Genomic DNA, 22,395 nt, shown 5'->3' on the forward strand with positions numbered 1-22,395 from the left:
TGGGACATTTCTGAACCCCAGGTTCAGAAGAGTCTGGGGATTCAAGATTTTCAGGGGCTTCCACTCTTATGTCCGCAGTCTATGTGTCAGGATCCCATTCTTTCCCAAGTAGGGTCGTGACCTTGCTTAGCAGGCCCGATTATTTTGAGAGTACATAACTCTTTTACACCAACTAGTATGGCAATAATCAAAATGATGAATAATTACAAAGTGTTGGCCAAGACGTGGAGAGACTGAAACCCCCATTTATTGCTGAAGGGGATGTAAATGGTGCAGCTGCTATGGGCTACAGCAAGGTGGTTCCTCAAATGGGGGTGCAGGGAGGGACTCCACCCTTATCTCCTTTGGCTAAACATTAGATCTGCCGGTTTTTGTTTCCCCGGAAGGAATTGCCCAGAATGGGGCTTTCTCTGCAGGGAATCAAAAATTTATGACTCCGGTGCTCCAATTTTCACTCCAGCATTTCCGTCATCCCTTACAGAGTTGCTCCTCTGTTTCCAAATCTCATGAATTTGGACTTGAACCAACAGCTCCCAATACCAGTACCCCAGACTATTCTATAACCTGGGCCGGCCGGCTTTGCACAAACTATCAGAGCTCAGCTGACAGAAATACTTATTAAAATTTTTTGTGCAAGAAACATTGCTTTATTGTTTCTTGTGGTCATACAAACAGTACAAACTTATGGCCAAAAATTAATAAAATCTGAAAATTCAAAAAAGTATAAAGATAAGCACATCTCGATTGGGTCCAGCTACATTTCAAGTGCTCAATAGTGACTACTGTATTACACAGGGCAGTTCTAAAACTTTTCCTGGATAAATAATCAGAGATGTGGACAAAGGATGAACCAAAGATGTTTGTCTCAGGATTACCTGTAATTGAAAATTGGAAGGATCCTAGTCTATCCAACAGTAGAATATTCCACAAAATGTCAGCTCCATGAGGCAGGGATTTTTGTCTGCTTTGCTCATTGCTATGTTCCAGTGCCCAGAACGATGCTTGGCACATAGCAGGTGCTCAATTAATATTTTAAGTTGAATCAACGAATATGCACACATACATACACACACACATATAATATGCAGATATACTTCTTGGCTCTGTGCCTTGTGGTTAATTAACACCCAACAAATGGTATTTGCTATTATTTTTGTTGTTATTGACAATAAATTGGACCACAACCTTCCCACCAGGTACAGAGAAGAGCGTGAAGACTGGGATTCCTCTCTTTTGTCTGAGTCTCTCCTGCTGTCTCTCAGAGGATATTGTCGGAGAACAGGCTCTGGTGGGGAGGGAGCTGTCGGAAAATGCTATCTGTGAAAGAAGAGAGAGCGTAGAATGGCGGGAAGGATGGGGGCCAGGAGACCTGGATTCTGGTCCCAGGTCTGACACCAACTCATGGCCCTCTCGGGATCGAGGCCCCCCACCCCGCCCCTAGAAATGAGGGGGGCTGACCTGGATGGCTCCGGAGACCTTGCCTGTAAGAGATTCTGGCATTCAGAGGATGGCACATGTCCAATCCTCTTCCACCTGGGGAGGGGCCCCTCCCTGGAGTCTGAGTCTCGGAGAGGTTCCACAGCACTGTCTAAAACCATAGGCCTCGCACGTCAGGTCTTGGGGCTGAAAGGGTGAAGCACATGATCACATTGGAGGGTAAAGCACATGATCACACTGGAGAGGTGGGCCTCCCACCTTGGCACTGGGTCTCAGTGAACATTTATGGTGGACAGGTGGACACTGTGATGTGCCACCTGGATCCCCTTTGAGGAAGGCCACACCCCCTCCTGAGTTGTCCATTCAGTGGCTGATCCATGTTAGGGTATAAAGACCTGCCACCTCAGTCTTCTGCAGGACAACTCTGAAGGCCGTTGAAGCTCCAGGGCTCCCCAGCTGCACCTCTCCCTGTGCTGGTACCCGCTTAATTCCCCTCCTTTACACAGGTGTTGGATCCAATGGTCCTCCCCTGAAACATCCTGCACGTAAACTTCATCCCAGAGTCTGTTTCCTAGGAAACCCATCTATGGCATCATCAACCCTCCCCACCCCGGCATGAGAAAGATCTCTACTCTTGGAGTGGAAAGATCAGGCCCTCAGCCCCTACTTAGCTGGGTGACATGCCCACCTCCTCAGCTGCTCTGAGTCGCTCATTTGTCACATGATATTGAGGGGGGAGGGGATACAAGGCAGGATGTTTAGCTCAGTGGAGTAAACACTGGCGTTGGAGTCTACCGAGTTAGAACCCCAGCTCCACCACTCCCTGGCTGAGTGGCCTTGAGCAGGTGACTTCACCTCTCCGAGCTTCCTTTCCTCATCTGTAAGATGGGCGTAGAAAACATATCTCATGGGGTGTCGTGAGGATTTAATGAAATAATGAAATTTAAGGGGTTTAGAACAGAACCTTAGCCCAAAGCAGGTATTTATTAAGTGGTGGTTGTTATTGTTTATTCTTCTTCTTAGTGGAATGAGTCAACTGGAGCTGTTAAAAAAGTTACTTCCGGACAAGGAGGCATTAATTAAAGAATGAACTCTGGATGAGGGATGTGAGAAGTCCAGGAACTCTCTGTATGGGGCCAAAATGCCTTGTAAAATAGAGAGCACAGCCTGACACTATATGAATGTGAGTGACCTCTAGCAAGAGGCAATTTCTTAGGAAAGAATGGTCTCTATCTACCTGCCCCATGCTGTGTGGAGGGGGTGGCGGAAGGACGGCAGGGAAGCAGCAGAAGGTCTCACCGACACATCCCAGGAGCCTACTGGGGACCCGTCCGATTTCTCAAAGCATGGGTAACTCAGCCAGGCTCTAGCCTCTTGTGCCAGCCGCTGCCAGCTGTATGGGTCTCCACCACCAACGTCTCCTGTAGGGTCAGCCGGGTCCAGAATCACAGGCCTGAAGAGCAATATTTAGAGAGAGAATAGGTGAGAAGCTGGGCTATGTCTGGGGGGTCTAGATGCTCCTGGAAGAGAAAAGTACCAGCCTGGCACAGGCTGGGACTCAGGGCAGCAGGAGGGGACCAGCAGGGCACTGCTCCCTGGGGTGTGTCCTGGGTGCCCTGCCCTATGGAGAACAGTGAGGAGAAGGAGGAGCCTTGCATTTGGGCTTTGATAGACTTCGGTTTGAATCTTACCTCTGCCCTTTATTAGGGGTGTGACCTTGGGCAGGTCTTTTGACCTCTCTAATCCTCAGTATCCTCACCTGTGAAATGGGGAGAACTGAACATCCCTACCTCCAAGGATGTTGTATGAGGATCTAGACAAGCATGTGAAATGCTCAGCACAGTAATTGGGACATAATAAGGGGTCAATACATGGCAGTTACAATAATCATAATTTTTACTATGCTATTAGAGTGTGTTAGTCTTATAGCAAGCTCTTAGTTCCTGGGAGCAATTATTATTGTTGCAGCTGTTGTTATTTTAGTTGAAATTTCAGCTGTTTCACTCATTTTTTGTTAAGGTTTGGACAAGCTCTTTACCTTTCAGAATCTTGGTTTAGTCATCTGTAAAGCAGGTAGCATAGTGCCTGCCTCACAGGGTTGCTTGCACATTGTTTTTAAAATTAGATGGAAGGGCTTCCCTGCTGGCGCAGTGGTTAAGAATCCACCTGCCAATTCAGGGGACATGGGTTCGATCCCTGGTCCGGGAAGATCCCACATGCTGCAGAGCAACTAAGCCCGTGTGCCACAACTACTGAGCCTGCGCTCTAGAGCCTGTTCTCTGCAACAAGAGGAGCCACCTTGAGAAGGAGCAATGAGGAGCCTGTGCACTTCAACAAAGAGTAGCCCTTGCTCGATGCAGGTAGAGAAAGCCTGCACGCAGCAACAAAGACCCAAAGCAGCCAAAAATAAATATATAAATAAATATATTTTTTTAAATGCTTAAAAAAAATTAGATGGTAGTAGTAAAGTGCCCAGCAGAATCATTAGCACCAGAAGATGATCGATAAATGTGGAACTCTCCCACTTCTTACATTTCCAAGGTGTCACAGCTGTAATCACGGGTTCATTTATGTGGGGAGCTAAGCCATGTGGGGATAGAGTACCTGGGTTTTACAAGTTGCCTTGACAGGTATTGTCCAATAATAGGGTTTTCAAAGTTGTAATACTTTTTCCAGTAGATGCAAAGCTTCTGATGCTTCAGGACTAATTCCAAGACAGTCTGAAATCCCTGAGCTGTGCTGAATCTTGTTTCCATGCTTCCTTGCTCCCAAGCATAGACTGTCAGGAGCTCCAGGGCATACTGTGGGGGCAGTGGCTTCCCAAGCGTCTCCTTACACTGAGTAGAGGAAAAACAATCAGAAAAGTGGGTTTCTCTAGCTTTCGTGTAAAGCACATTTCTCATGGACCAAATTCAGCCTGCCACTTGTTTTTGTGTATAAAGTTTTCTGAGAGCAAATCCGCACCTATTCATTTATGTGTAGTTTATGGTGGCATTCATGCTACAAAGGCATTGTTGAGTACTTGTGACAGAGACCGTGTGACTTATAAAGTCTAAAATATTTGCTAACTTGCCCTTTACGGAAAGTTTATTGACCCCTGGTTAAAGGTTTGAGCTCTGGATTCTGACTGATGTGGGTTTGAATCCTGGTTCCACCATTATCTGATTTGAGCAGACAATGTAGACTCTAGGAGCCTTATTTTTTCTCATTTGCCAAGTGAATGGTAATAATTGCACCTTCCTCAGAAGGATACTAGGAAAATTAACTGAGAGGAAGGACTTGTAGTGTTCCTAAGAGCCTAAAGAAGCAAAGAATTTTTTTTGTTTTTTTCTGGAGGAAGATATTTAATCCAAAGTCTCCAACTCTTTCACAGATAATTTTCATGTACAATGACCATCACATAAGTATCCAGGCACACAAAGAAACAAGACACCCAGAGTGATGACTAACAAAAACAAAAAATAAAATAGTAATAAGTCCACAAAACTTTCCGCTCTATTCCACCCCTCCCTCCTCCTCATATCCTCACTCTCTTCCTTCCCTCCCTCCTCCTCCTCCGCTCTCTGTCTAGATGGGACATGCCATACCATTTGGTACCAGTGCTTCACAAGGCGGATGAGGCTCTTCAGCTTGGGTGGACGCTCCTTCAGGAAGGCTCGCTGCAGCTCCGTGAAGCAGGGGGAGAACTCGCCCTCTCTCCCCAGGAACTCGCACTCTCGGATAAGCTGGACGTAGACTTTAGGGTCAGGTCTGTAGCCTCTGGTCAACTGACCTGTTGGGAATTAATCCATAATGTGAAGATGTCAGCTCTTCTCTGAGTTTCTTTCAGTCCCTCTGAGGAGACAAGCTCACTGACCATGGGGGGCAGTGGAAAGGTCAGCAGGCCCAGAGCCAGGAGGCCTGAGGGCCATCCCCAGTCCTCGCTGCTCCCAGCTCCACTGCCGCCACCCCGTCCAAGCCAGCATCATCTCTCACCTGGACACAGCAGAGATGGCAGCAGCCTCCTTCCTGGATCCTCCACAGCCCATTCTCTACCCAGCGCCCACAGAGGCCTTTTAAAACCTGATCCTTCCACTTCTTGCTTCCCAGGACATCTGAATAAAATCCAAAGTCCTCGCAGTGGCCCAGGAGGTTCGGTGTGACCTGTCTCCTGCCACCTCTGCCATCTCACCTCTTGCCTTGATCCCTTTGCTACTTACTCCCCTGGTTATTTCACTTCTTCAAATATGCCAAGCTCATTCCTGTCTCAGGGCCTTTGCACTTGCTGTTTCCTCTTCCTGGAGGCCCCAGATCTTCCCAGGTTTGGCTTCCTCTCATCCCTCGGGCCTCGGGTCAGAGGTCACCTTCCTTGTTGCCCTGTCTAAAAACGCCCTCTAAGCCCCATCATTCTCTTTTGAATCACCATATTTAGTTTTTGTCACAACAAGTTATCCTTTCATTTATGGTATTTAAATTATTATTGTCAGGCTCCAGGAGAGAGGTTCCCTCTCTGTCTCATTTATGGCCATAGAACAGTGCCTTGCACATGGAAGGTACTCAGTGGAAACTGAGCCTCAGAGATGTACTGCTTCCTGTCCCAGTGTTCCTGCACATTGTCTACCGATTCCAACCCTCAGACAAATTTGATGATATTTCCTTATGCTTTGGATAAAAGATGAAATTAACATACTGTGTTTACACCAGATACACGCTGCCTCGTTTTTAGAAAGAGAAGATTCACACACTTTGCCAAGAGTAAAACTAGTAAGCTTGGCAGGTGTTCTATAAAAATATACTGCTCCCAAATTGTACCAATTTGTTGTTAATGTCACTGCAGTGGCTGAGTATGACCCTAAACATTCTTGCCCCAGAAGAGATGCTAGGATCTCCTCCCCACTTGAAGGGATGCCCTGTTTAATAAGACTCTCAAAGTGAGAGAGATTTCTGCTCAGAAACATGCAAAGAGAGCAGAAGAAGCCCTGACATAGGACAAAGGCTGAAACACCTCGTGGCTGAGAGTGCTCACCCAGGGCATCAAAAGCGGGCAGGACATCAAACTCCACCCACTCGTGGAGCTGAGGGGATCTAAGCACGAAGCTGAGAGCACGGGGATTCTTCCATTGCTGTTTCTGGACTTCAAACTTCACTTCAAATGTTTCCTCCCTTTGACAGGCTTCCAGCTGTCTCCTAATTTCCTCGATGAATTCTCCTCGGCGCTCAAGTTGTTCCTGAAAACTTTTAAGATTGGTGAGGAAGACGACGAGGTCAGCATCTGATCGGCCCCTGAGGGTCGTGCCTTTGCCTGAGGAGCCACCCTAAAAAAGGTGATGAGAATGAGAACTGACATTTATCATTGAGAAGAGCCTCCCTAAATAAAATGCTGAGAACAATCACTAACATTTTGAGTACTAGCCACTGTTCTGAAGGCATTACCAGTCTTAACTCCTAGAATGCTCACAAGAACTCTGTGATTTAGCTACTATTATTATCTGTTCCCATTTTCCAGATGGGGAAACAGATGCTGAGAGAGATTATGTATCAGCCCAATCACACAGCTGGTAGGTGGCAGAGATGCAATTCAGTCTGTGTTCTTTACTCCCTGTTCTTTACGACCTTATATGATTAATACTGTAAACTGGCCCATGGCTTATTTTACTTGATCTGCAAGCCCTGCAAAGTACTGGGAATTATGGATGATGAAATTGAGGCACAGAGAGGTTAAGTGACTTGCCCAAGATTTCACAGCAGCAGGTGCTATCTGCTTTCAAAACTTATACTCTTAACCAGCTCATGAGTCTGCAGGAATGGTGAGTTCCCAGCCTGGTCAATGATTAGCGGATTGTTGATACTGCTGGGCTTCAGTTTGTCTATCTCTGTGGCGGACATGACATAGGTGGTTTATAAACTTCACCTGGGCATTTGTTAAAAGCTTATAGATGGAGGCCCTCACCCCAAAAGCTATTTTCACAAGCTGTGGTTATAGTTTTGGCATGGATAAATCAGAAACCACCAGCCCCAGAGACCTCAACCTTTTGCTCTCTGTCTGTCTCTGTGGAAACGCTTGCTCTTCCGGCCTCCTTCTCCCCAGCCAGGCAGTTCTGGACTCACCTTCACAACTTTGGACACCCGAACAGGGTGGGAGGCCCATCGGAAACACCTCTCCTTCAGGAAACTGCAGATGATGTGGATGGCTTCATTGACCTGTGTGCGGAAATCCTCGTCTGGCAGGAGGTGGTCTTCGATGAACTTGTCTAGAAACCTGGCTGGGGTATCACTGAGCTCCATCATGACGCTGGGACGGGAGAGCCAGAAGGGGCAGAGCTGGCGGGGAAAACCTTTTAGCTTCTATCTCTTCTGCTGCCTGGGTCCAGGAGGCTGTTAGTTTCATTTCACTGGAAGGGAGGAGCTGTGCCCTGAGTCTGGGCTGCTGTTGGTTTCGTTTCCTTGGAAGGGAGGGGCTTTGCCCTGAGTCTTTGTCTCTCAGCAAATCCAACATTCCTTTGATTCTGAACCCTGTTCGTTCTCCCAGCTCTTTCCTCCAGTATCCCAGAATTACTCCCTGCCTTTAACAGGCAACCTAGAACATCTGGTCTTTCTTCAGACTGTACTCTGAAAAGGTACTTTTTAACCCAGGTTAGTACTTCACCCAAGAGTAATCATGAGTAAAAACACACTTTTGGTTTCCTTTTCCTCTTTTTTCGTTGCTGACAAAATTGTTTTATAGTCTCCTGTGATCTTTGCAGCAGTACATGTATATTGCAAACAGAAATGGTCAGAAAAATCCAGAAGCATAAAGTCCATCCCTGATCCTAAACCTCAAAGACTACAACTATAACTACTTTGGTGCAGATCTTTTCAGATGTTTTTCTAGGTTAACGCACACATACACACAAACATAATTTGTCTCTCTCTCTCTTTTTTAATGGCACGACTATAATGATTTTACTTTTTGATTAATAGACTTTATTTCTTAAGGCATTTTTAAGTCGACAGAAAAATTGCGAGCTGTCTCTAGCTGTGCATCTTTGAACACGCGTGTAACTGGGCATGCCTCAATGTCCCAATCTGTAGAGAGGGCAAACTTTTCTTTCTCACTCACAGAACTGCTTCTGAGGATAATCTGAAAGAAGAGACACAAAAGGGGATTTGAAAGGTATCAAATGCTGAGCATAAATAAAGGGCAGGGACTTACCTGGCGGTCCAGTGGTTAAGACTTTGCCTTCCAGTGTAGGGGATGTGGGTTCGATCCCTGGTCGCGGAGCTAAGATCCCTCATGCCTCGGGGCCAAAAAACCAAAACATAAAAACAGAAGCAGTATTGTAACGAATTCAATAAAGACTTTAAAAATGGTCCACATCAAAAAAAAAATCTTAAAAAAAAAATAAAATAAAGGGCAATTCTGACTTTAAAAATCTTCATTGGGTCTTAAATGGTTTCCTGTTCCCATTTTCACAATGGTCACCAGGGCAGCTGTTTCACTGGTGGTTGCTGTTAACTCTACTTCTGGAGGGTTGGGTAGACGGGGTGGTGGGGAGAGTTATTTAAGAAAAGCAATTTGCATGTGGCTGGGATTTATGGGAGTGCAGGACAGGAGCCCAGGAGCTAATGTTCTCTATTGCATCGTATGAGAAAATTACACCAAATTATGAAAAATCAGACTTATCCCTGACATGTGTATTCTTTTGTTAAGAATTCTTCATTCGAAGAGAATCTGGAGCAAAGTCCACACTGGCCTGAGTTTTTAGCCATGACCTTAAGGGAAGCATTGCATTCTATTATCAGAGGCGGTGTGGGAGCAGGGGATGGGAGGGCGTGTCTCCCAGACTGGAGAGATCATTAATAAACACTCTTTGCCATGAGTAAGATAGCGATGGTAATTATTTATAACCATAATGGCAGGTATTAACTGAGCACTTCCTATGTAGCAGACTCCACAAAAGTGCTCCTCTCAGATCCCCAACTGCAGAGGACAGATCTATGCTGGCCCATTGTTAGAAAAGTAAAGTTCACACACTTTGCCATAAATCAAACAAGTAAGCCTGGTAGGGGTTCCATAAGAAATGTCTTGGCCCCAAATTGTGCCAGTTTGCTGTTTACTGTTGCTTGCATGGTTTAATCAGGACTGCCCCAGGAGAGATACTACTGGGTGGGCCAAAAGTTTCATTCGGTTTTTTCCGTACGATGGCTCTAGCAGCACTTAGTTGGCTTTAACTTCATTCCAAACAATTTTGTTAGATTGTATGTGACAGCTGTCATATCAGCGTGTATTTTAAAAAAGACATCAAAATTGGTGAATTTTTTGTAGCCATTTTAATATTGAAGATGGAAGAAAAAAACAACATTTTCCGCATATTATGCTTTATTATTTCAAGAAAGGTAAAAACGCAACTGAAACACAAGAAAAGATTGGTACAGTGTATGGAGAAGGTGCTGTGACTGATCGAACGTGTCAAAAGTGGTTTGCTAAGTTTTGTGCTGGAGATTTCTCGCTGGACGATGTTCCACGGTCGGGTAGACCAGTTGAAGTTGATAGCGATCAAATCGAAACAATAATTGAGAACAATCAACGTTATACCATGTGGGAGATAGCTGACACACTCAAAATATCCAAATCAAGTGCTGAAAATCATTTGCACCAGCTTGGTTATGTGAATCACTTTGATGTTTGGATTCCACATAAGTTATGTGAAAAAAACCTTCTTGACCATATTTCCGCATGTGATTCTCTACTGAAACGTACTGAAAACGTTCCATTTTAAAAACAAATTGTGACAGGCGATGAAAAGTGGATACTGTATAATGTGGAATGGAAGAGATCGTGGGGCAAGTGAAATGAACCACCACCAACCACACCAAAGGCCAGTCTTCATCCAAGGAAGGTGATGTTGAGTAAATGGTGGGATTGGGAGTCCTCTATTATGAGCTCCTTCTTGAAAACCAAACAATTAATTCCAACAAGTACTGCTCCCAATTAGACCAACTGAAAGCGGCGCTCGATGAAAAGCGTCCAGAATTAGTCAACAGAAAACGCATAATCTTCCATCAGGGTAACACAAGACCGCATGTTTCTTTGATGACCAGGCAAAAACTGTTACAGCTAGGCTGGGAAGCTCTGATCCATCCGCCATATTCACCAAATATTGCACCTTCGGATTTCCATTTATTTCGGTCTTTACAAAATTCTCTTAATGGAAAAAATTTCAATTCCCTGGAAGACTGTAAAAGGCACCTGGAACAGTTCTTTGCTCAAAAAGATAAAAAGTTTTGGAAAGATGGAATTATGAAGTTGCCTGAAAAATGGCAGAAGGTAGTGGAACAAAAGGGTGATTACGTTGTTCAATAAAGTTCTTGGTAAAAATGAAAAATGGGTCTTTTATTTTTACTTGAAAACCGAAGGTACTTTTTGGCCCACCCAATGTGATCTCCTCCCCATTTTTTAGGGACACCTTATTTTGGTAAGACTCTCAAACTGTGGGGGGCGTCTGCTCGGAAATATGAACAGAGAGAGAAAGAAGCCCTGATACAGGACAAAGACTGAAACCCCATGTGGCTGGGAGGGTGGAAGGCAGGCAGTACATCAAACTGCACCCTACACAAACTGTAAAGCAACTATACTCCGATAAAAGTTAATAATAATGAAAAAAATAACTGCACCCCCTGGTGGGGCTGGGGCACCTGGCCACGATGCTGAGTGCCCAGGGCGGCTCAGAGAACTCCACCCTCATCTCTGTTGCTTCAACCTTAGTTCTTCCCAGTTTCATTTCCTCAGCAGGAAGTTGCCCAGAATGGGGACTCAGCTCTGGGCAGTCAGGAATTTATGACTCGGGTGCTTCAAATTTCATGAGAACATTTCCGTCATCCCTTACACACTTGCTCCTCTGTTTCTGAACCTCATGAACTTGTACCTGAACCAGCAGCTCCAAACTGCAGCACCCTTGAGCTTTCTGTCACCTGGGTCTGCCAGCTTTGCCCAAACTATCAGAGCTCAGCTGACAAATACTTATCACAAAAGGTTTTGAAAGAAAAGGCTTTATTGTTTCTTGTGGTCATTCAAGCAGTACAAATTTACAGCAAAACAAAAATCACAAAATTCAGAAAAGTACAAAGCTCACTCACCATGCTTTAATCGAATATACCCACTGAAAACATTTAGGTCTTCATGAAACCAACCATTACAAAATGAAATTAAAGAAAACCTACTAAGTACAATAACATAAAAACAAGTATCTAGGAATGATATGACAAAACACACTTAAGACCAATGCAGGGAAAAACTATAAAACATAGTTACAGAGTAATTCAAGAAGAGGAAAATTAATGGAAAGAAGCTCCAAGTTTGTGGATTGGGATTCTCAATAGATGTCATCTTCCCTGAACTAATTTATGGAATTCTAATCAAATGCCTCCCCGTATTTTGGGTGAAATTTCACAAATGGAGTATAATATTAACGTAGAAATAGAGCCAAGAGAAGACATTGGTTTGGATAAGAACGGAGTTTTCTACAAGATATTAAGAATTAACACCAGGCTAGAGTAATTAGTCAAGGTAGTATTAACTCAAGGATGCCAAAGTTGACCAATGGAACTACACAGACTCACACACAGACGGGCTCTGGACATATGTTAGAGGTGGCTTTTATAGAACAGTGGGGAAAGGATGGTCCCTTCAACAAATGCTGCTGAAATGTTTGGTGACTTGAGCAAGTGCCCAAATCTCAGTGTATTATTATGACAACAAGAATAAGAACCATCTCACAGGGATGCTGGAGGACTCAAAGGAGGAACAGTAATATGGAGAAGCCAAAGACTGTTTCGCAGCCACACACGTGACCAGTGACTCAGGTGGTGAGAACATGCTTGATCTTTTGTGCATCCTTAAGGGAGTTTTTATTGAATGGACTTCTGTAAATGCAATGTTGTTTTTGGTACCAAGACGGGGTGACAATGTGAGTTGGTAAGTCTATTGTCTAATCCAGTGATTCATTCTGGGGCAGAACATATGTGTAATTTTACATTTTCTAGTAACCACAGTAAAAGAGTACAAAGACAGAGATGAAATTCAATTTGATTTAATGCAGTATTTCTAGAAGTTGTTCTTTCAACGTGCCATTAATATCAGGTCACATGAGGGAATCAGGAGGTCACACCGGCACCTTCCAGGTGCTGACTGGAGACCCATCCCAATTCTTACAGCATGAGTACCCCAGCCAGACTCTAACCTCTTGTGCCAGTAGCTGCCAGCTATATGGGTCTTTACCAGCCACATTTCCAGTAGGGTCAGCTGGGTCCAGAATCACAGGTCTGAAAAGCAACAGTTAGAGAGGGGCAGGTGAGTATGTGGGCTGTGTTGAGGGGGCCTAGAGCTCCTGGCAGAGCAAAATACCAACTTGGGCAGACTGGGACTCAGGGCAGCAGGAGGGGCCCAGGAGGGCACTGCTCCCTGGGGTGTGACCTGAGTGCCCTCCCCTACGGTGGGCATTGAACACAAGGAGAAGGAGGCTTGCATTTGGGCCTTGATAGACCTGGGTTTGAATCTTACCTCTGCTCTTTATTAGTGGTGTGTCCTTGGGCAGGTCACCTGAATCTCTAATCCTCAGTATCCTCATCAGTGAAATGGGGAGATTTGAATAACCCTACCTCAAAGGATGTTGTATGAGGATCTAGACAAGCATGTGAAGTGCTCAGAACAGTAACTGGAACATAATAAGGGGTCCACACATGTCAGTTTTAATAACCAAAATTTTACTATTCTGTTCGAGTGTGTTAGTCTTACAGCAAGCTCTTACTTCCTGGGAGCAGTCATTATTGTTGCTGTAGCTATTGTTATTTGAGTCAAATTTCAGCTATTTCACTCATTTTCTGTTAAGGTTTGGACAAGCTCTTATTTCTCCAAACCTCAGTCATCTGTAGAATGGTTAGCATAGTGCCTGCCTCACTGGATTGGAGGTTATTATTTAAATTTATTATCTAAATCAGATGGTAGGAGTAAAGTGCCCAGCAAAATGATTGACAATAGATGATGATCAATAAATATGGATCCCTCCCACTTCCTACATTTCCAAGGTGCCACAGCTGTAATCATGGGTTCATTTATGTGGGGAGCTAAGCCATGTGGGGATAGAGTACCTGGGTTTTGCAAGTTGCCTTCTCAGGTATTGTCCAATAATAGGGTTTTTAAAGTCATAATACTTTTCCCAGTAGATGCAGAGATGCTGGTGCTTCAGGACTAATTCCAAAACAGTCCGAAATCCCTGAGCTGTGCTGAATTCTGTTTCCATGCTTCCTTGCTCCCAAGCATAGACTGTCAGGAGCTCCAGGGCATATTGTGGGGGCAGTTTTTTCCCACGTCTCATCCTACACTGAGAAGAGGAAAAAAAATTAGGAAAATGAGTTTGTTCAGCTTTTATGTGAAGAAGAGTTAATGCCTATTCTTCTCAAACTATTCCAGAAAATTGTGGATTAAGAGATGGTTCCAAACTCATTCTACACCAAAACCAGACAAAGATGTTACAAAAAAAGAAAATTATAGGCCTGATGATCATAGATGCAAAAATCCTCCACAAAATATTAGCAAAGCAAATTCAACAATATATTAAAAGATCATACACCCTGATCAAGTTGGATATATTCCACCGATTCAAGGATGCTTCTGTATCCACAAATCAATCAACGTGATACATTTGCATTAACAAAACGAAGGATAAAAAGCATATGACCATTTCCACAGATACAGAAAAATCATTTGAGAAAATTCAACAGCCATCTGTGATACAAACTCTTAACAAGGTGGGTATGGAGAGAACATAACTCAATATAGGCCCTATACGACCAACCCACAGCTAAACCATACTCAATGGTGAAGGCTGAAAGCTTTTCCTTTAAGATCAGGAACAAGACATATATGCCCACTCTCCCCACATATATTCAACATAGTATTGGAAGTCCGTCCATGGCAATCAGGCATGAAAAAGAAACAAAATGCAGGGACTTCCCTGGTGGCGCAGTGGTTAAGAATCCGCCTGCCAATGCAGGTGACATGGGTTCGAGCCCTGCTCCGGGAAGATCCCGCATGCCGCGGAGCGACTAAGCCCACCCCATGCACCACAACTACTGAGCCTGCGTGCTGCAACTACTGAAGCCCAAGGGCCGACAGCCCGTGCTCCGCAACAAGAGAAGCCACCGCAATAAGAAGCCCGTGAACTGCAAGGAAGAGTAGCCCCCGCTCGCTGCAACTAGGGAAAGCCCACGCGCAGCAACAAAGACCCAACAGATCCAAAAATAAATAAACTTTAAAAAAACATTAAAAAAGGAAACAAAATGCATCCAAATTAAAACAGAAGTTACACTATTGCTATTTGCAGGTGACATGATACTATACATAGAAAACCCTAAAGACGCCACCAAAAAACTTTTAGAACTAAAAACTGAATACAGGAATATTGCAGGACACAAAAATAATATACAGAAATCTGTTGCATTTCTATACATGAATAACAAACTATCAGAAAGAGAAATTTTAAAACAATCTCATTTACAATTGCATCAAAAAGAAGAAAAAACTAGGAATAACTTTAACCATAAATGTGAAAGACTTGTACCCTGAAGTATATAAGACTTTGATGAGAGAAACTGAAGATGACAAAAATAAAAGGAAAGATATACCATGCTCATGGATTCAAGGAATTAATATTGTTACAATGTGCATACTACCCAAAGCAATCTATATGCGCATCACTGTGGTATGTGATTTACTACTGCTGTGCCATGTTACTATTTGCAAGTGAGAAAACGGGAGGGACAAGATGTTAATTCATTTGCCCAAATTCAGACAGCTAGGAAGTGAACAGAAGAGTGTGTTGGGGGGTGGGGGTGTTAGCACTAATTAATTTATTGAGTAATTACTTACTGAGAACCTATTATGTGCCAGGCACTATTCTAGGTTCTGGGGATACAGCAGTGAAGAAAATATACAAATCCCTTCTTTTATGTACATTTTTAGTGGGGAGACAGGCAATAAACAAATAAGCTCATGCAAAGGCCCTGAGGCTGGAGTAGAGTTTCCCTCTTGGAGGACTAATGAAGAGGAGAGCATGGCCTGGGGGAGTGGTGAGGGGGCAGAGATGGGGGTTCAGAGAGGTCGAGGGCAGATCCTGTGAGCCTCCCAAGTGACTTGAACCAGGGTGGGAGTGACTGAGGTGGTGATGGCTGATGATAATGGGTATATTTTAGATACAGGACCAAGCCATTTACAGACTGGTTGGATATGTATTTGTGTGTGTGTGTGTGTGTGTGTGTGTGTGTGCAAAAGATAAGAAAGAGCCACGGTTTTGTCCAGAGTAACTGGAAGGGTGGAGTTGTTATTTCCTGATAAGGGAAGACCAGGAAGAATGAGATACCTGAGTCCACTGGCACCTGTCCCGGGCCCTACCCTTCTTCTCCCTTTCCTTTCCCCCCTCCCCACAACCTCTACTCTTCCACCTTCTTCCTCTCATCCTCTCCCTCCTTGTTCCCTGCCTTCTCCCCTCCTTCATGCTCTTTCCCTCCTCTCCATTCATCTCTGTCCATCTCCCTCCTTCCTCCCCCATCCTTTCTGATTCCTCTCCTCCTCCTCCTCCCGCTCCTCTTTCTTCTCTTCCCCACTCCTCTCCCCTCCCCTCCCTTTCCTTCTTCCCCCTCCCACTGCCTCATCCTTGCTTCCTCCCCACACCTCTCCCTCCTCCTTCCCTCCCTCTATTCCACCCCTCCCTCCTCCTCATATCCTCACTCTCTTCCTTCTCTCCCTCCTCCTCCTCCTCCTCTGCTCTCTGTCTAGATGGGACATGCCATACCATTTGGTACCAGTGCTTCACAAGGCGGATGAGGCTCTTCAGCTTGGGTGGACGCTCCTTCAGGAAGGCTCGCTGCAGCTCCGTGAAGCAGGGGGAGAACTCGCCCTCTCTCCCCAGGGACTCACACTCTCGGATAAGCTGGACGTAGACTTTAGGGTCAGGTCTGTAGCCTTCGGTCAACTGACCTGTTGGGAATTAATCCATAATGTGAAGATGTCAGCTCTTCTCTGAGTTTCTTTCAGTCCCTCTGAGGAGACAAGCTCACTGACCATGGGGGGCACTGGAAAGGTCAGCAGGCCCAGAGCCAGGAGGCCTGCGGGCCATCCCCAGTCCTCGCTGCTCCCATCTCCACTGCCGCCACCCCGTCCAAGCCAGCATCATCTCTCACCTGGACACAGCAGAGATGGCAGCAGCCTCCTTCCTGGATCCTCCACAGCCCATTCTCTACCCAGCGCCCACAGAGGCCTTTTAAAACCTGATCCTTCCACTTCTTGCTTCCCAGGACATCTGAATAAAATCCAAAGTCCTCGCAGTGGCCCAGGAGGTTCGGTGTGACCTGTCTCCTGCCACCTCTGCCATCTCACCTCTTGCCTTGATCCCTTTGCTACTTACTCCCCTGGTTATTTCACTTCTTCAAATATGCCAAGCTCATTCCTGTCTCAGGGCCTTTGCACTTGCTGTTTCCTCTTCCTGGAGGCCCCAGATCTTCCCAGGTTTGGCTTCCTCTCATCCCTCGGGCCTCGGGTCAGAGGTCACCTTCCTTGTTGCCCTGTCTAAAAACGCCCTCTAAGCCCCATCATTCTCTTTTGAATCACCATATTTAGTTTTTGTCACAACAAGTTATCCTTTCATTTATGGTATTTAAATTATTATTGTCAGGCTCCAGGAGAGAGGTTCCCTCTCTGTCTCATTTATGGCCATAGAACAGTGCCTTGCACATGGAAGGTACTCAGTGGAAACTGAGCCTCAGAGATGTACTGCTTCCTGTCCCAGTGTTCCTGCACATTGTCTACCGATTCCAACCCTCAGACAAATTTGATGATATTTCCTTATGCTTTGGATAAAAGATGAAATTAACATACTGTGTTTACACCAGATACATGCTGCTTCATTTTTTTGGGATTTATCTATTTGTTTTTAATTGAAGTATAGTTGATTTACAATATTGTGTTATTTTCAGGTGTCCAGCAAAGTGATTCAGTTACAAATTTATAAGATATTGAATATAGTTCCCTATGCTATTCAGTAAAACCTTGTTGGTGATCTACTTTATATGTAGTAGTGTGCATCTTTTGCTGCCTCATTTATAGAAAGGTAAGATTCACACAATTTGCCATAAGTAGAACTAGTAAGCCTAGCAGGTGTTGTATAAGAAATGTCTTACCCCCAAATTGTACCAATTTGTTGTGTAATGTCACTGTGGTGGCTGAATATGACCCTAGTTATCTTACTCCGAGAGAGATACTAAGATCTCCTCCCCATGTTGAAGGGATGTTTATGTTTTAATAGACTCTTGAACTGAGGAAGATTTCTGCTCAGAAACATGAAAAAAAAAAAAAAAAAAAAAAAAGGAAGAAGCCCTGACATAGGACAAAGGCTGAAACACCTTGTGACTGGGAGTGCTCACCCAGGGCATCAAAGGCAGGCAGGACATCAAACTTTACCCCCTGGAGGAGCTGAGGGGGCCTGAGCATGAAGCTGAGAGCACGGGGCTTCTTCCTTCGGCGTTTCTGGACCTCAAACACCACTTCAAATATTTCCTCTCTTTGACAAGCTTCCAGCTGTTTCCTAATTTCCTCGATGAATCGTCTTCGGTGCTGAAGCTGTTCCCGAAAACTTGTGAGACTGGTGACGAAGATGACAAGGTCAGCATCTGATAGGCCCTTGAGGGTTGTGCCTTTGCCTGAGGAGCCACCCTAAAAAAGGTGATGAGGATGAGAACTGACATTTATCACTGAGAAGAGCCTTCCTAAATAAAATGCTGAGAACAATCACTAACATTCTGAGTGCTAGCCACTCAGTGTTCTGAAGGCATTACCAGTCAACTCCTAGAATGCTCACAAAAACTCTATGATTTAGCTACTATTATCATCTGTTCTCATTTTCCAGATGAAGAAACAGATGCTGAGAGAGATTATGTATCAGCCCGATCATGCAGCTAGTAGGTGGCAGAGATGCAATTCACACCCTGGTTGCCTTTTTACAGGGTCTGTGTTCTTTATTCCCTGTTCTTTTTGACCTTATATAATTAATACTGTAAACTGGTCCATGGCTTATTTTACTTGACCTGCAAGCCCTGCAAAGTACTGGGAATTATGGATGAAATTGAGGCACAGAGAGGTTAAGTGACTTGCCCAAGATTTCACAGCAGCAGGTGCTATCTGCTTTCAAAACTTATACTCTTAACCAGCTCATGAGTCTGCAGGAATGGTGAGTCCCCAGCCTGGTTGATGATTAGCAGATTGTTGATACAGCTGGGCTTCAGTTTGTCTATCTCTGTAGTGGACGTGACATAGGTGGTTTATAAACTTCACCTGGGCATTTGTTAAAAACTTACAGGTGAGTCAGTCACCTTGAGCCGGGCGAGCGCTGTGTTCTGAGCAGGGGCAGCAGGACAGTGGGAGTGCAGACCGAAAAAATGCAGACCACCAGGGCACTACTCATTCCTCCTGCTCTGATCTGCTCTTGTACCAGGGGTCTGAGTAGGCCTGTGTCTGCCTCCTTCCTGAGTAGGCCAGAGATCCCATCTGAACAGCCTTCTTACAGCAGTGTCCCACTCCAGGTGGCCAGGCGGGAGTTCCAGACCAGTGTTGTCTCCTGGGACATTGACACAGCGGCCAAGTTTATTGGTGCTGGGGCTGCCACAGTTGGTGTGGCTGGTTCAGGGGCCGGCATTGGAACAGTGTTCGGCAGTTTGATCACTGGCTATGCCAGGAACCTGTCTCTGAAGCAGCAGCTCTTCTCCTATGCCATTCTGGGCTTTGCCCTGTCTGAGGCTATGGGACTCTTCTGTTTGATGGTTGCCTTCCTCATCCTCTTTGCCATGTGAGGCTCCGTGGAGGTCACCTATCCACCCCTGCTGCTTCGACTCCAGGCCATGCCCGGTGCTAGAGTGTGCTAAGCTTTACCATTAAACACAATGTTTCTCTAAAAACAAAACAAAACAAAAAACTTACAGGTGGAGGCCGTCACCCCAGAAGCTACTTTCACAAGCTGTGGTTATAGTTTTGGCATGGATAAATCAGAAACCACCAGCCCCAGAGACCTCAACCTTTTGCTCTGTCTCTGTGGAAACACTTGCTCATTCAGCCCCCTTCTCCCCAGCCAGGCAGTTCTGGACTCACCTTCACAACTTTGGACACCCGAACAGGGTAGGGGGCCGATTGGAAACACCTCTCCTTCAGGAAACTGCAGATGATGTGGATGGCTTCCTTGACCTGTGTGCGGAAATCCTCGTCTGGCAGGAGGCGGTCTTCGATGAACTTGTCCAGTTGGTTGGCTCGGGTCTTTCTGAGCTTCTTCATGATGCTCAGGCAGGGACAGGAGAGCCAGAGGCGGCAGAGTTGGCTGCCAAACCCTGTTAGCTTCTACCTCTTCTGCTGCCTGGGTCTAGGAGGCTGTTAGTTTCATTTTCTCGAAAGGGTGGAGCTGTGACCTGAGTCTGGAGTGTCACTGGTTTCCTTTCTTTGAAAGGGAGGAGCCATACCCTTGTTCTTTGCCTTTAAGAAATCAAAAACCCCTTTGACCCTGTGTCTCCCAGCTCTTTCCCCTGCTCTCTGAGACTTGCTCTGCCTTTATCCAGCCCCCTAGAACATCAGGCCTTTCTTCAGACTGTTCTGAAAATGTTGCTTTTTAACCCAGGTTAGTACCTCACCCAAGAGAAATCATAAGTAAAAACTTTTGGGGGGGTTTCCTTTGTCTTTTTTTGTTACCTACAAAATTGGTTTATGGTCTCCTACGATCTTTACAGCAGTACCTGCATATTATAAAAAGAAAAATGTCAGAAAAATCAGGGAGCATAAAGACCATCCAGGATCCTAAACTTCGAAGACTACATCTATAAACATTTTGGTGGAGATCTTTCCAGATATTTTTTTCTAGGTTAACGCACACACACGTACACACAAACTCTAACCATGTATCTCTTTTTTCTAAATGACATTGTCCTATACTTTTCCCCCTTTTGATTAATAGACTTTATTTCCTAAAGAAGTTTTGGGTTTAAAGAAAAATTGAAGTACAGAGTTCACTTATGTCCCCTCTCCTTCCACCCATAGTTTCCCCTATTATCAAATTTGGTGTGGTACATTTGTTGCAAGATGAATTGATATTGATATGTTATCATTAAATAAAGTTCAAAGTTTACATTAGGGTTCACGCTACGTTGTACATTTTATGGGTTTGCCAAATCATGTGTTGTCTCCACCAATTATGAAATCATTGCAGAATAGTCTCACCTGTTGCTCCACGATCTCTGAGTTTAGATGTTTCTTCTCTTCTAATATATGCATTCAGTGCTAAAAATTCTCCTCTAAGCACTGCTTTCACTGTGTCTCTAAATTTTATTTTTTCTTTTCCTTGAGTGTAAAATATTTTTTCAATGTCTCTTGAGACTTTTAGACCCATGTGTGTGTTAGAAGTGTGTTATTTAATCTCCAAAGATGTTGGAATTTTCCAGATCTTTCTTTTCTTGGTTTCTTGTTTAATTCCATTGTGGTAAAGAGCATACCTTGTATGCTATCTATGCTTTTGAATCTGTTAAGGTGCGTTCTATGGCTCAGACAGTAGTCTATCTCGGTGAATATCCCATGTGAGCTTGAGAAGAATGTGTATTCTGCTGTTGTTGGGTGAAGCAGTCCGTCAGTGACAATTAGCTATCTTTCTGAATCACCCTTCTCTTAACCAGCTCATCAATTAATTGACACTCCCCACTCCTTCTGTATAACATATTGACTTATGCCTAAGGCATGTGGGACCATGAAGGGGATGGGCATTCGTCTATGTGACACTCTATACATACAGTTGGAACGTATGTTTATCAAAGATTCTGTTTGCTCCCAAATGCTTTTTGGGCAATCGTACTTGTTAATGAAATATATACTTTTGACAAAATATATGTAAACAAATCCAGCATGAGTGCGAAAGCTATCTGTCCTTAGAAAACCAGCACTGAATTCTTTGGAAAGATGTAATAAAGCCTAGTGCCGTAAAACAGTGCAGAGAATTAGGTATGAGTGAGACAACTCTAAAAGAACTGAGGGCATAATTGGAAAAATCCAGAATTAGGCCCTCATGTCTTTGCAGGTGACTTTACGTTCTTGTTTTCTTTAAAGAAACAGAACAGGAAATTATAGATGGCTCATTCTTGTGTGTTTTATGCAAAACAGATAATGCAGGACTGCAGTCAGGGGATCTGCCCTCAACGAGGTTTAGGTCTTTGAATGACTGGGAAATGAAAGCATTATTTGTGGGCCCAGGGGACTACAAATGATGTCCTGCCTATACAGTTGAAGACCCACAGGAGGAAGGGACTTGCTCAACTCACATACTGTCCCCATTTTCCAGATGAGGAAACCGAGACTCAGAGAGGTTAGGTTCCACAGCTAGTAAGTGACAGTCAGGATCTGAATGTTGCACTGAGTGGATTAAAAAGCTGGTGTGCTTTTCTGGTCAGGTGATTTCTACCACACCACGTTGCTTCTTACGCTATGTTTGGTTTCAGTGGGGAAAAAAGAAAATTCGTCAAGTTAGGTGTACTGATATTTATGAAAACTTTCCTCATGTGTATTCATCTCAGCCTGTTAAGCATATCCCACGCCTAGGGAAGGAGATCAACCATTTCAGAAGTGGAAATTAGGCTTCTTTCAGCTGCCCATGACTGACGGGTGGCGGCTGCCAGGGGTAGACTGCTGTGTTGAGAAGGATGCAGATGCTGCTAGTGGGTTCTGTGGGAAAAATGCCATATTGATTAGTGATCCACCATGAGCACAGGAAAGAGAGTGACAACTAGGGTTTACTGCCATTCTGAGAGGCCTGTGTGGCCCTAACTGGCACCCCTCTCCACTTAGTGGTAGCTGACTGAATCGTAGGCAAAATGATGGACTTTTAGGGCAGTGGTTTGCAAAGTCACGATGGAGGTGGGAAGCCCAAG

General features: G+C 44.7%; 3 protein-coding genes across 6 annotated transcripts; 1 reads left to right on the plus strand and 2 right to left on the minus strand.

The window, feature by feature from the left end:
* Positions 1-624: 624 nt before the first annotated feature.
* On the minus strand, positions 625-7,882 carry LOC132347647 (2'-5'-oligoadenylate synthase 1-like). Of its 3 annotated transcripts, XM_059894366.1 has the most exons (7): positions 7,525-7,861; positions 6,443-6,731; positions 5,025-5,209; positions 4,042-4,274; positions 2,737-2,890; positions 1,459-1,623; positions 1,141-1,317 (listed from the first exon to the last, which is right to left on the minus strand). In XM_059894366.1, the coding sequence occupies exons 1-6, from the start codon at positions 7,702-7,704 to the stop codon at positions 1,501-1,503; spliced, it is 1,164 nt and encodes a 387-aa protein (XP_059750349.1). In that variant the 5' UTR covers positions 7,705-7,861; the 3' UTR covers positions 1,141-1,317; positions 1,459-1,500. The 3 variants fall into 3 exon arrangements, with proteins under 3 accessions (XP_059750351.1, XP_059750349.1, XP_059750350.1); XM_059894368.1 differs by lacking the exon at positions 1,459-1,623 and having other exon boundaries at positions 625-1,317; positions 7,525-7,882; XM_059894367.1 differs by lacking the exon at positions 1,141-1,317 and having other exon boundaries at positions 1,527-1,623; positions 2,675-2,890; positions 7,525-7,882.
* A 3,547-nt stretch (positions 7,883-11,429) lies between these two features.
* Positions 11,430-19,846, minus strand: LOC132347648 (2'-5'-oligoadenylate synthase 1-like). 2 transcript variants are annotated; one of them, XM_059894369.1, is made up of 5 exons: positions 19,589-19,846; positions 17,872-18,160; positions 16,245-16,429; positions 13,543-13,775; positions 11,430-12,717 (listed from the first exon to the last, which is right to left on the minus strand). In XM_059894369.1, exons 1-5 carry the CDS (start codon positions 19,766-19,768, stop codon positions 12,558-12,560), a joined length of 1,047 nt encoding a protein of 348 aa, XP_059750352.1. In that variant the 5' UTR covers positions 19,769-19,846; the 3' UTR covers positions 11,430-12,557. The 2 variants fall into 2 exon arrangements, 1 of the variants encoding a protein (XP_059750352.1); XR_009497255.1 differs by having other exon boundaries at positions 12,633-12,717; positions 13,543-13,770.
* Positions 18,808-19,403, plus strand: LOC132347486 (ATP synthase F(0) complex subunit C1, mitochondrial-like). The gene has a single exon (XM_059894043.1). It carries the CDS (start codon positions 18,883-18,885, stop codon positions 19,291-19,293), a length of 411 nt encoding a protein of 136 aa, XP_059750026.1. The 5' UTR covers positions 18,808-18,882; the 3' UTR covers positions 19,294-19,403.
* Positions 19,847-22,395: the final 2,549 nt, after the last annotated feature.

This window comes from Balaenoptera ricei, chromosome 14 (genome assembly GCF_028023285.1).
Source record: "Balaenoptera ricei isolate mBalRic1 chromosome 14, mBalRic1.hap2, whole genome shotgun sequence".
Lineage (NCBI taxonomy): Eukaryota > Metazoa > Chordata > Mammalia > Artiodactyla > Balaenopteridae > Balaenoptera > Balaenoptera ricei.

What these genes read in the sequence shown, in the direction of transcription:
- LOC132347648 (XM_059894369.1), bottom strand. Translation starts at nt 19,768, where the DNA reads ATGAAGAAGCTCAGAAAGACCCGAGCCAACCAACTGGACAAGTTCATC. An exon ending in GGGTGTCCAAAGTTGTGAAG is followed by an intron (nt 18,161 to 19,588) that starts GTGAGTCCAGAA and finishes CACCTTTTTTAG; the next exon opens with GGTGGCTCCTCAGGCAAAGG. An exon ending in GCCTGCCTTTGATGCCCTGG is followed by an intron (nt 16,430 to 17,871) that starts GTGAGCACTCCC and finishes AATTCCCAACAG; the next exon opens with GTCAGTTGACCGAAGGCTAC.
- LOC132347647 (XM_059894368.1), bottom strand. Translation starts at nt 7,704, where the DNA reads ATGATGGAGCTCAGTGATACCCCAGCCAGGTTTCTAGACAAGTTCATC. An exon ending in TGAAGCACTGGTACCAAATG is followed by an intron (nt 4,275 to 5,024) that starts GTATGGCATGTC and finishes TCCTCTACTCAG; the next exon opens with TGTAAGGAGACGCTTGGGAA. An exon ending in TAGGCTCCTGGGATGTGTCG is followed by an intron (nt 1,318 to 2,736) that starts GTGAGACCTTCT and finishes CTTCTTTCACAG; the next exon opens with ATAGCATTTTCCGACAGCTC.
- LOC132347486 (XM_059894043.1), top strand. Translation starts at nt 18,883, where the DNA reads ATGCAGACCACCAGGGCACTACTCATTCCTCCTGCTCTGATCTGCTCT.